This window comes from Galleria mellonella, unplaced genomic scaffold (assembly GCF_026898425.1).
Source record: "Galleria mellonella isolate WM207_F2 unplaced genomic scaffold, CSIRO_AGI_GalMel_v1 utg139, whole genome shotgun sequence".
Lineage (NCBI taxonomy): Eukaryota > Metazoa > Arthropoda > Insecta > Lepidoptera > Pyralidae > Galleria > Galleria mellonella.
In genome coordinates this window covers 10,297,307-10,311,597 of record NW_026441995.1, presented here as the reverse complement: position 1 = coordinate 10,311,597, position 14,291 = coordinate 10,297,307, and the positions used below count along the sequence as shown (strand labels likewise).

The window sequence follows — 14,291 nt, the reverse complement described above, 5'->3', positions numbered from 1 at the left end:
TGGTCTCTGGAGCATTGACCCACATTCGCGTATTGCGGGACATTTGGCAGACGCATGCTTCTAAAATATAACAGCCCCATATTGCCGAGTTGAACGCGTCCCGGCCCATCGTATAGTGTTACTCTAATTTTGAAACGCCTTCCGGTCACTAGACCCATTCTTTGTATTATTTACTATTTCGATACTGTAACCTCAAATTGAATTTAGTTTTTTTTTTTCTAAGAAGAGCTACATAAAGTTTCCCAGTAAAATGAAAGTACTGGGAATCTGCTTATGAATAAGTACGATCGTCATAAAATGCAAGCATGCAATATAACAACAATAAAGTGTTATCGACCATAATTTTGTTAAAAAATAAAATGCATACATTTAACATGTAAGGTAAGATAAGAATTTTTAGTACATTTTGTGATTTTTCTCTGTACAACGTTTACTTTATATATAATTTAATCTTTAACATAATTAATTTTTGTGTATTTTATTTTTGTTTTTATATTTATTTTATTATATTCTGATATTCAAAAATACAAAATAAAAATGAAACAAGCAAAAGCAAAAAAGTCTGATAGACAATATTTCGAAGAATTATAGACAAATTATTAATTCGGGGCATTAATTTTATTCATGACGTTCTTTCTTGTATCTTGGATGATATATTTTGATAATTTACTATCGTCTCTGTCTTCACAAAAGCCACATCTATTACGTCAGTTACAGTATAATGCAATATATGATACGTGTCCAATCCAAACTTACCAGAAAATTTGTGTAAATTAGTTAATATTAATATTAGAATCCTTCATCATTTTCTTACCTTTGTGCAGCATATTTTCATCTTTTTGTGAATTCTATCAGTCGTCATATCTAAGATTACATAATCACAGATTATTTATGTATCTGTTTAATCTGCAACTCCTTTAGAGTTCTAATATGTACTTGCAAAGTATAATATTAAATGGGAATAACTAATTTATAAATGTAGTAATAATTATGTATAACATGCATTAACTAAATCTGAATTTAGTTCGGTATAACATACGTTTTTGTAATTAATAGCAATTTGTGTGCTGAGATGTCGTACAAAACATTATATGACATTAGTTATATCTTTACCTCACAGCTTACATAATAACTACAATTATATAAAAATAACAAAACGCGTCTGATCTAGCCAACAATTATTCCCAGTGTTAACAAATGTCTAGTAAATTTATTGTTTACCTTAATTTTATAATTAATTTCTGTCAGTCTGCAATGTGCTTTACCTTGCTTCTTGTAATGCTGTTGTTATTTATACATATTTTATGTAATTGTATCTTTGTTATAGGAAAACGATAGTGTTTACTTTTATTAATTCAATAAGTATTGTGCACTTTATAACTATTATAATACGTATGGTGTAGCTATAAAAATTAGTTCATGTAGTATTTGAATAAACTCACAAATGATTACACATTTCGAAATAGTTTATTCCGTACGTTCATTTAAGCGTTTACTTTTGGCGACTACCTTTAGATCTATTACTCACGATGACCTCATATAAATTTACTTACTATAAGTAAAACATTACAAACTACTATGAAATTGCAATGACTCATTTATCTCAAACTATCTATGTATTCGATGATGAAAAGACTGTACAATAAGATTAACATTATTATTGTTTCCTTACTAGTATAGGGTTTTTTTATTAAGCGACTTTAAAAGGAAAAACAATTCGCGTGTATTTTTCTTTAGATTACTTAATACTATATTCGTCGATTCGAAACTGATTTTGATAACTCTTTTTCCAATCGATAAGGTTTACTCTTGATATGGTAACATATTAATGTTGTTGTAATAAAGTTGTTGCTTTTTAAAGAACAAAATTCATTTAAATATATAAAAGCAAAACAAATGTCAAAAACATAAATATGTACTTTTTTAAAAGGTATACAGTAAAAAATAGTATTAATAATATTTTAGCAAAGTTTACTAAATATAATAGACAACTACAATAATAGTGAGAAAGACTTATTTTAAAAACTTTCCATATAAGAAAAAGTGTTTCTCCACTGTTGTAGCTATAATTATAGTAATGTTGATCCACTTTCACTTTGAGGTTTCCTCTTTATGTACGAACCTTAGATTAGGAACTTTCGCAAAAATCATCGTTACCATTAAGAGCAATTAAATAATACTTACGGTAACAAAAAAAAAATGGCCACAAGTATCCAACAGGACGTCAGTAAGAACATTTAATAACTGGATACGATATCGCTAATCGAAAAATAATACCTATATATATATATTTATTTATTGCTAGAAGGAAAACTCGTTTTTCTTGTTGGAAAAACAAGTATTCTTGAAACACCCGTAAGGGACCCTAAAGCTATTTTAATGGATGCCTAACTTATAATAATCGTAATATGTACATGATTTTAATTGATTCTACCTTATCACTAAAAAATTCTACCTTATTATTAGAAAAAAATATTTTTGTGTAAAGCGAAATATTAAGGTATTTTATTACAATGTTCTTTAATGAAGCTTGGTTTTAGAAACTTTTTGTGACAAATAATTTACGTCGTCGTCAACGAAAATTGTTAGTCATTTCACGTCGTCAGTTATTATTAGTATGATCATATATATATTTAAAAAGAGAGACATTCAAGTTTCTAAATGCAAATCAGCTTATTATTTTCATCAGCATTTCGGTCTAATTGGCAGTCAAACAAAGCTAATGTATGTCTATCTAGTAATTAAGTGGAACTCAATATGTTTAAGAAAGAGATGTGCCTAGCTTTTATCTTCCTTTCTCTTCAAACAATAGATAGTGTTTGATTTATAAATAGTGAAGTTTCAGATACTCGTTTAGTCTTTTGTGGTTGTTGGTCAATTGCATGTTGTTTTTGATAATTTACTTGTAAATACAATACAAATACTTAATACGTTTGAAAATTTTCATTCGTTCTCAGATTTGTTTAAGCGATTTCAGCTAAGTAAAAGTGGAACACTTTCTCAAGAAACAAATTACTTTCAAAACAAAATGGTTTCGCAATATAATTTTTATACTTTGCCAAATTATATGCTCTAACTCTTATTTCATACAGGGGTACTTTCTTTTAATTTATATTCGAGAAGTGAATAATCTTTCTTATAGCTTAATAAAAGTGAATTAAAAAGGACTTTCTCTTTTGTTTCAGTGTCAACATTTCTACCCCAAACATTATGATTTACAAATGGATATTATGATAAGAGTGAAGTGTTGTCAAGAAACTAAAAATCCAAAGTGACGAAGTGCCCTGTAGGTGTCTGTAGTGCTACGTTCCGTATTTTGTCCTATTCTTATATACTTCCTTTAGAATTTTCAAAATGTCAGACAAAACCACGTCGTCGGTAGGCCCAAGGAGCTTCGAAACTATTTCAGAAGAGGACTTTGGTTCGCCGTTTGAAAAGTTGCTGGGAGATGTGAAACCACCTGTTCCTACTGTGATCAAAACGAATACGTCGAATGCGATAGTATCCAAAGACGAGGTATCGTCACATCCTCGTGTTATGGATCTTGAGGCTAGCAAGTTAACGAGGTCCAAGAGTTGGAGAGACCAGCGGAGAAGCAGTAGCAACGGTCTTCTCAGCTCTATCCCTCGGCAGTTAAGGCTTTCTCTTCGAGGAGTTCGCAGCGAACCATCCAGTGTAAAGGACGTGCCAACGACCAGAAATGATAGCTCCCTCAATCTCCTTCTTAGGTAAGCTACATGTTTATATATTTTTTATATACTTTTTTATATTCAGTTTGAACATAAATTTTACGTAATAATAAAAATGTATAGTACAGACGGACTTATCCCCTAAAGGGATTTCTTCCGGTCAACCTTGAGAGCCCTAAAGGAAAAATTATCTATAGAGTATTGTCTATATCTATTTTAATCATGTATTATTTTTATCTTTTATAACAAAAATATTCCGTACTACTTCAATAATTGATTTATAAATTGCGATAAGGAGCTCACAATATAGTATGTGATGTTGATGGTATCGTTCATGTCTATAAAATGTTGAGTACTACTCATTGGTGGGTCATCAGCTTGTTTGGTATTCCAAATAGAACATAAAAAATTAACGGCCAGGTTCATAACTTTAGCAACGGTACTGGTATTAAATTGGCTATGTATATTTAGCTGTACATTGCATGTGTATTTATTAAATAAATTGCTGATATCTTTTTGGGGTAACTACAAAACGGTGACTAATCAAAAAACCGTTGTTATATCTTGATAGATATGTAAATTGACCATCATAACAGTAGTCTGATAGCACTTAATAATTTAGTAACTATAAAGAGTGTTCTATGCAAATAAAAGTGTGTAGTAAGGCTTCACAATATAAAGAGATAGACAAATTTATAATTGAATCTTATAATGACAGTAATAAAACTTCGTATATAATAATTAAATACAAGGAACAAGTTAAATGTTAAATGTATTCGGTTGCATGCCTCATGGTTTCAGTGAGGAATTCTTATTGGAAATACAGAGGTCAAGAACAACGCCGTCGGTATGGCTTCGTCTGCGGTCGCCACGGTTTATTGCGTTTTCATCGAGCCTTCCATAATTACTGTCTACCATGTAGCCTTCAGTTTATTAGAACCTTCGCGCTTCAAGATACATAGGGCTTCGTAATTGGTTATGATAAAAATTTAATGGAGTCGTTATAAACTTTTGTCACATATTAAACAATAGACAGATTTTTCGTTGCTTTTTGGTATCAGTAAGAACACGCAAATTTAAAAAAAAAATATAGTAAAAGCAATACGAAGTAAGGACAAGACAATTACTTTCATAATTATTGTTTGGTATAATTAATGGTCATGTCGGAATGACTGGAAATATAGATAAAATAGAATGCTATACGGCACGAAGCCCGCCTTTTGTACCAAACATTTTTTGTTATATAGTCTATAAAAAAAGAAAAACATATTACACCGATTAAAATAATACAAGATAACAGCAGGAAGATGATAAACTTGAACTTGATAGACTAGGGTAAATAACTTTCCAGTATTTTGACTTTACTACATAAGCACTACAACTGTTGCTGCAAGACTGATAGTCTAATGGTCATATTTTTTTAAGAACACTATAATTTAGTAAATATACCATATTTAGTTCTATTATTAATATTGAATTAGATTAAAATTCAATTACTAAGAAAAATATTTCATAAAAAGAAAACACTTTAACGATTTCATTTTTTTTTAATTAAAATAAATATAAAATGTTTCAAACATAATGTATGTACATTTAAAATACTAAAATTTAGAACGGGGAATTGTGTGTCTATACGTATACACTTCGTATCAAAATGGAACGTAACCTTATCAATTTCAAAACAGTTATAAAAATTTACTCACTATTAATGAATTACGTAATGTACATATAAAAATATAAAGGTGAAAACTCTTCTTTTGAAAGAAAAATGAAATAGTTATTATTAGTATTTATTTTAATCTTTTTTGTAAACTATCGCTTTGTATCATATATAAATATGTATGTATGTATGTATCTAGTGTGTGTGTTACGAGTAATAAACTATTTATGACAAAAGAACAAAACAAAGAAGTATACAACGATTTCAGATTCTAACGCATCAATTAATCCGCGTCTTAGCCGTCTTAATATGGAACATAAATTACTTAATGGTCGCACTTAAAAGGCTCTTCCGTTTCACGTCCGAAGCTGTAGCAGATAACTTTCTCGTCGTATGCAAAATTTTGCAAAGGAAACGGACGTCCTCATGTACAAATCGTAACGACTTGCCGGAAACACGACGCCCGCAATAGCCGAAACAATGCTTCGATGACAATGAGTAGTTCGATAGATATGACAATACAGTCTTAGGCAATATCGATCAGATATCCTTTAAACGATTTTGAAAAGCGATTTTTATTATCTTTTTAATGGGTTTTAAAACGAAAATTTTGGATTAAGTTGATTTTTTTTCGCGTATATGAAATGTAATAGATAACAGAATTTAAAGATTAGGAAATCTCGTGTTACTGCCATGTTAATTTTGTTAAGAATATTGTTAATTCTATTTATTACTATAAATGCAAGTCTGTCCTTATAAATATGTGTATATATATGTATGTTGACAAATATCTGAATTGAATGAAAATTGACGTAGAAATAGCCTTGAATTAAATTATCTGTGGCCTTGACAAGATAAAAAATCTATACAAATGGTACATCTATCGTTACAAATATATTTACAGCTATAGTATCAGTAGTTATATATAATAGCAGCTGTCGCTGGAGATGTACCTTCCACTCATAACCATAAAAGCATAGTATTTGTTTAAAGTTTAAGTGTGTCACATTGTGATATATACATTACGATAGTATTTGCGACCTACTTTATCGATGAACGATAAGGCTGCATAAATAATTCTACACTGTGTCTTTTTTATACAACTAAGAATGGCAAACAAGCTGACGGCCCACCTGATGGAAAGTGGCATTTTATTTTATACAACTTAGAATGGCAAACAAGCGGACGGCCCACCTGATGGAAAGTGATAACCGTCACCTATAGACATGAGCAGTACCATGGACATGACAGAGTATACTGTTTCGCCCATGATACCTCCCATGCGTTGCCATTCCTGAGGACCAGGTGTTATTCCCCTGTACCCTGTAAATTCACGCCATATCCCACCCTTCAAACCGAAACACAGCAATGCAAACACAACTGCTTTAAGGTTGAAACATGAATGGGACAGAGATACCCAAGCAAACGACTTTTTTACTAAGTCTCTTTCTGTGTTCATCTAATCAAAGAATATTTTCTCCGATTTCTTCATACTTATTCGAACTGGGACTTAATTTAGTAGATATTATGTATGCTCATATAACTTACGTAAAATCATAAAGCCGGATCTTAATTTATATCTTCGTGGTTCAAGGAGCGTAATTAACATTTAACAATACAGTTTTTGATAATAATAATAATAACTAACTGAATTAAAAGTCTAGTATAATATACCTGTTAACGTCCCACTATTAGACAGAAGCGTCTTCTCCTTTAAAAGAGAAGATTTCCGTAATTTTCGGGTTTTACTCATACCTACTTCTGTTGCACAGATTTAAGGTATATATTATATACTTATAACGCTACCCACATACATGTACTTATATCTGATTAATATACTATTAGTAATTCATGGCTTAGTAATTAGATATTAAAAAAAAAAAGCATAATTTTACGTCGTTATGACTGCATAGTAAAAGAAATATAAATAATATCAATTGAATTCGATTACCTGCTGGTATGGTAGGTATATACATATTTATTCATTTGCAATGACTGTAGTTCTGTAGTTATAAATATATACTGTATTACTCTATATTGAATCAAAGTATAAACAAATTTTCTTAAATTATGACTGGAGTGCACTCTCTAAATAAAATCGGCAACAAATGGAAATATTAATCAATTGCCATATACTGGGGTTGATTATTTGTTTATTCATTTACAGTAGTATCAAATCATAGTAATATATTTTTAGTAGCTGAATAATACATACATTTAATGTTGTACGGATTCTCATCACGGTTATACCAAGAACGTAGCGAGGCCATTCGCTTCCTCTGTACTCCGTGTGACACCTCGTCCACTTATTGTCCATATATTTGAGTAGGTGCTTATAGCCTATACAAAATATAAGTAATTTCCTTTACATTTTATTCCTAGTTTTCTATCGCGTCTTGTTCTATTCTAGCAAATATGTTGTTTGTTGTTTTTCGGATTGTTGAATGAGTTATTATTGGAAACTATTTTACGTTCACCTTACAGAATTTTAAATAGCTGTCTAGTTTCTCACGGGTGTATAAATATTCCGTAAAATAATAATATGCTAATAATAGTGAAACTTGTACCAAAAATCTGTTGATTAGTTTAAAATAGTGTTTTTGATTATGTGGGTTGCGACCCAATGGGAAGTCCCCAAACCTCTACAAGGGGGTCGCGGAATGTCGTAAAGTCATAAACAAACAACAATTTCGCAAAGTAATCAATGTCTGTTTTACATACTTCATTATTATTGTATTTATTTATTTATTGTATTTAACTGATACCTAATTATGAATATAAATACAAATGTACCGATTTGATATTTGTAATGTAATAAAACACACAGAGATTAAGGAACGCGGAGTGTAGGGGGTTACAAAATATTTTTACATGCTGTGAGTCGCGCCATGAAAAAGATTAAAAAATACTGGTTTAGAAGTAGTAACCACAGAAATAGACAGACGCAGACTTAATTTACATTTATTTCAAAATATAAAGAATTGGTGAATAATACTTTTTTGATACAAAATTCTCGTAATACAAATATACTCGTAGGTTGGGGTTTATTGGTTGAATGTTTCCGTTCCGTTTACTTTCAAACATTTATAAATAAAAGGGACTCTGTTATATTGAATATTAAAAATGAGATCATTGTGATCTTCAATTTTATCAGGAAATTACATTTTTATTTTTTAAATATTTTTTTTATAACCTCTGCTAAAAATAATTTTGCATTCCTATTTTGATGGATATTAAATTTAACTATATAGATACACTAGTAGTTACGTATAATGTAGTTAACTGAGCTAATAAGTACCTAATATATAATTGGCCGTGTGGTCCCAGCGTACAATAGGCCACCTTTTCCTTTTCCGTGGGTGTCGTAAGAGGTGACTAAAGGAAGGCGAGGGATGGGTAGTAGTGTCTCTCTTAAAACATCTCCAAAGTATAACTGCGGTTGTCAATCCGCCTGTTAAGCGTAGCAACTACGGGTAAAACCCCCCAAGGGGGAGGATTATATTCAGTAGTGGACAGTTAAAGATTAATGATGATATGAAGGGGGGGGGGGGGAGGGATTGTTAGTAATGTGGACTACCAGCCCCATTGCTTACAATATTCCCTATCAGATCGACCTCCACGGGCCTTTCTCTGGAACCCATCGTTATTAATAATTATAGAATTCAGCACAATGGCCTAACTGACCTATTTCATTCTTACCTATTATCCCTCGCTGGTGACCCGCCAGTGTATACCGATAACGCAGACGGGTTCACTGTTCCATTTTCATCCATTAAAAAATATTGAATGAGACAAATGAGAGATATAATCTAAATTATTTGTATTGTAAGTACTGTGTAGGTAAATCAAAAGTTAAATTAATGCAGCAATGACGTGTTCATGACGTTATGGACATATTTTGCCCGTCACTTGAGTAAACTCGTTTAAATGTAAATACCATAGCAATATTGCGTTAGTCTATTCTCTATACGTCTTTAATTTATTTGTATTGTTGTATGATATATATATACTTCAATAGAATACTAAGAAAATGAAGTATTGTAAAAAGTGCAGAAAATTTTCTTGGTAGCAAATATGTCTTCAATTCTCAGAAATTCTGAAAGTACCGTACGAAAATGTTTTCTTTGTGCTTTTCCATGAAAAATAAGGGAAAATATATAAAAAAAAGACACAACATATTTACACGTACCTATCTATTTACTTGACAGCATAGCTGAATATGTTTCCCGCGATAGCAAAACAACTTTATGGGAACAGTGTGCCAATAGAATTTACACTTTTACAGATGTTTGTGGTTATCGTAGTCGGAAATACATAATTTGATAATGTAAAACCTATAAAAGTAGATTTTTTTATATTACCAATATAAATATCATATATGTTATTAAATTATAATAACAATTAAAATATTTCTCTCTTATTAACAATAAATTGAGTTTACAATTGTATAAAGTATAGGTTTGTCGAGTTGGTATTTTTAATTCTGTTGTTCTAGGATCGTGATGCTATTGATGAATCACTTTTAACACACGACTGCAGATAAAATAATCATTCGTCTGAACACATACTCGTATAGTAATGGCCGGGTGTGTAAATCGTTGACTACAATGATCAATAAAGAGTAATAATTATCCTTACATGCGTCATCTGTGGATATCCTTATACGTGCCGTCTACCTAATATATTTGTTCCTTGTCTTTATAACCCTTAAGAACACTCGTGAAATATTTTTATTAATTTAAGCGTAAACCCGTGATCAATCTTTAATGTATTCCCATGGCCACCAGAGAGCTCGCGATGAGTAAAAATGGACCGGGATGTTGTAAATAGTTTAAGAGATATGAAACGCTGGGGGACCTAGATCTCCTACGAGTGTCAATACGCAAGTATTTTTCATAACTTTTTTAATAACTTTGTTTTATATTTTAATTTGTTTTTATATTAACAATTTTATTTACTATTTGGTCTTACAACAAATTACTAAAATACAATATATTGCATTATAAATGTAAATTTTAAAAGTGTTGAATATGGTAAAAAGGTAGGTGAGCGATTGACGTCGACTGAAAATATTACTGTTACCAAGAAAAAAGATATTTATAAACTCGACTAACTCTCGGCTCGACAAACTAAACAAACTGTCAACTATTTACGGTGTAGTACCTATATTATTAGATTTATGAATTTATGGGACATATATTCTTTTGTATCTTACACAAAGTTTACTGTTACGTTGAAGTCAATGCCATAAAACAGAAATGTTAATGAAAAGTAGAGACTAAATACAACTAGCTCTTACTTAATATTTACTTGCTTAGCTACGGAGAGGCCTATAACAATTTGTATGGGAAAGTTTCAAATTTCTCAAAATTTCATATTTAAATATTTATTTACATCTAGAGTTTCGCAGTGTGATAGAACGTGAAATATAGATATGCACAGAATAAAAGTGACAGATATAGACCAAAGATTAGTAAGTTGAAGTGGCATAAGGCCAAGCTATATCATATCTTGAATAGAATTGATGAAGAAAAAGATTAGCTACTTAGTAAGAACATATATTTCTAGAAGACGCCTTATCTGGAACAAGGAGATTGCAAATATTATCGTCACATGTTCTTATAAAAGTAACCTATAGTCTCATAATTATAAGAAAATAATTAGAATGAGATAATATCTATGTATATTAAAGAGAGATATATAATTTAATTTACGTTTTAAATAAGTATATTATTTAAATGTGAAAGTGTGTAAAGATGTTTGTAAATTTGTTACTCAGTGACGCTTAAACGGCTAAATAAATCTTAATAAAATTTAATGCACAGATAGGCTATATTGTAACTTAACACATAGGATGCTTTTAAATACTAACTTACGCGTGCAAAGTCGCAGAGTAGTATAATATATGTATAGCGAAATAGATAGTAATCAATTCAGTTTAAATGTGTAAAATAAATCATATTTTATACCCATGACTCAGTATATCATCTATCATATGAATTCAAGAAGATTCCAGCTATACTCATTTCAAATAATAAAAAAGTTTACAGGTAGATACATAATAACCCTTGTTTTTGTACGCAGTCCATATATACCTATACCTACTATGATATTTATATAGGTAGGTATATCAACGACTATCTGTTTTCGAATTAAACATGAGTCACTGTTTAAACCAGTTCATATGGAGCCGTTGACCTACTGATGAACTTTATTCAAATTCGGAACAATAAATAAATGACCTGAGGGAGCCTTCGTGCAAAAGAAGTCTAAATATATATAAATATAAAGATAAAATATCTTTGCCCCACTCGTGTTTCTGCTGCCAAACGATTGTGCTTGTATGACTATATTTCAAGGGTGTGTTATAGCAGTAAAATTACGGTGTACAGAGAGGAATCACCTTTGTGCTTAGAAATGACGACGCTTGAGACATACCATGAACGTGTATTCTGTGGCTTGTTTGTTATCTTAAGTTACATAAAAAATATTAATAGATAAAAATATTAACAATTTACTTTGTACATCTTCAGAAACAATACAAAGAAAATAATATCTTAATACAATAAAACTTGCACAAGATTGCAGCAGTTTTACCATAAATACTCCAAACATAATGCCATCTCTCAGTGAGTAGTGGAACTATGTATGTCCCTGAAACTTTATCTTTGAGAATTAGGGAACGTCGCACGATTCACTTTGAAATAACACCACCGTCTATTTCAGCCTCACGTGTCACACACACGCGGAATCACTTGGCAACAGCGTTCGGATCTATTTCATTGAGAACGAAGTTCATCTTAAATTAATATTGGGTAGATAAATGTCATTTTAAAGCGACCGACATTCCCAATCTAGACACCAATCTACCTATCGTAGGTGACATCTTCGCGTGTCACAACATTTTGACATTGAATGAGAATTATTATATCTTCTCCATACCATCATGAACTCAGGATATCTATTGTAGTACGACCATAAAGAGCATTGCGTCGTCTATGACGTCATAGTCATATATCTTTCATATCTAAAATGACGCAATAGGTAGACCGTATGAGATTGGTAGGTGCAAAAGCCAAGATACATATTAATTATTCAGATAAATAAAATTGTGAAGGGAAATTTATCGTACTAAGTCCGACTGTTTTGGCATGGTTAGAAATGACGTACTCGCCACTCTTAAAGACCGCCCAAATTCTATTGATATAATTCTGGTGATTCTGCCTTTAATTGTATGTATGTAGGTACAATGCCACTGTACGAGGCTCAATTCGGGATAGTATCGTCTTATTACAGAACAAAGAATAAGTTTTAATATTTGGGTCTATCCAATTAATTATTTAGAGATATCTACTAAAAATTATGTACAATAGGTAAATTAATTAGAAATTGAAATTGATAGGTGGGTACTTAGATAAACGACTATGTTACCGTTTTTTTTTAATATTTAAAAAAAACCTAATGTGTTTATCCCAGAAATATTGATCTACTTACATCCTTCTTTGTAATTAATAGAACATGGATAGGTACTCTTCCATAATTGACAAACCCATAATAGATTTAACAAAAATAATCATGTAAGATATCTTGATCCACCAATATTGTACTTAGTATATTGGCCATTTCCCGAATTTTCTAACTAAAATAAAAACAATTGTAGAATTTCATGTTTGTGATACATATTATTTCCTATACCTAAATTTATCAATGAGTACAGCAGCACACAATGTACATAAAATATAAAGAATATTTGTCTCGCTTTATATGCATAATCTGTGAATGTCATGATTTTAAAATATGCTTCTCAGTAATTATTTACGAATAGGTATAGAGCAAAGTTTTTGTTACGACGCCGGCGCTGTGCCATGCGCCTACGACACAAAGCGCAACTGTTACAAGAAATTTTCTATCAAATATATTTACAGATGGCAACCTTGCAAGTTGATGTATTAGTAGAATTAGCTAGATGAAAATAAAGTGTATGATCTAAAAACACTTCTGTATCCATACACTGATCGCTCATCAAATGCAAGGATGACAGACTAATTACTAATGTTTTTCTTCGTGTTTAAAAACTGAACAAAGGTCATTCATAAAACTATTTGCAACAGCTTTATTTCAAAATGATGCCCTTATATTTGAAATTTAGACGTAGTAATTATTTTTAAGAGAGTTTTCTGGTACTTTCCTTGTTTCTTTTTAGTTTATTTATGCATTTCTAGTTGGGTTGTTTTTTATTTTATTTATTTAAAATAAAATAGAATAACTATAAGTTTTGTACTTTTTTATGTTTTATTCTAAGGTTTTATTATGATCTAAAAGGGTTATAGTTTTATTAAATACGCCATTTTAAATTTTTTAAATATAATAATTTAGATATTTTACTTTTCTTGTTTAAAAATTTGTGAACTATTAAGTTCTTGATCTAATTTGATTTGTTACGTCAAAACGTTTATTTCAACACAGTATATATATTTAATCATCTAATATACATTTGGTTTAGCGCACGAAGTCATTTCGGCATGGATTATTCATGACCGGTAACAAAAATAAAATATCACATGTTACACCGTTACATAGGCATTATATATTTTAACGCTAAAAATTTCAAAATAATATTACTCTGAAAACTGATGAAAAAACGTTGGCACTTAATCTATAAGCCAAAGTGACGTCTCAACCTTCATTTTTATATATTTAAGAGAATGTATATTATACTGTGCAAATTTTAGTTCCACGCTCGATTACTCTAGCGATAGCCTAAAGCCAATATACCTATTTAATATGGTGAATTAATTATATAGATATAAATAAATATTTTACGTTATTAGAGAAACTTGTTATTCCAATTTTTAGTGTACGCGATAAGAATTGTATCCTATTCTGATTAGATTTTCACGATTCTTTTCTAATTGAATTAGTGTTATTTTCATATTAATTTT

The 14,291-nt window shown here is 30.5% G+C and overlaps 1 protein-coding gene across 2 annotated transcripts in view; it reads left to right on the top strand.

The window, feature by feature from the left end:
• LOC113510700 (G protein-activated inward rectifier potassium channel 3-like) overlaps positions 1 to 14,291 on the top strand; it is a 51,660-nt gene that overhangs the window by 17,821 nt on the left and 19,548 nt on the right. For both annotated transcript variants that reach the window (XM_026894214.3, XM_026894206.3), the window contains exon 2: positions 3,186 to 3,728. In XM_026894214.3, the coding sequence (XP_026750015.1) occupies positions 3,355 to 3,728 (374 nt within the window). In that variant the 5' untranslated portion in view covers positions 3,186 to 3,354. The remainder of the gene's footprint in view (positions 1 to 3,185; positions 3,729 to 14,291) is intronic.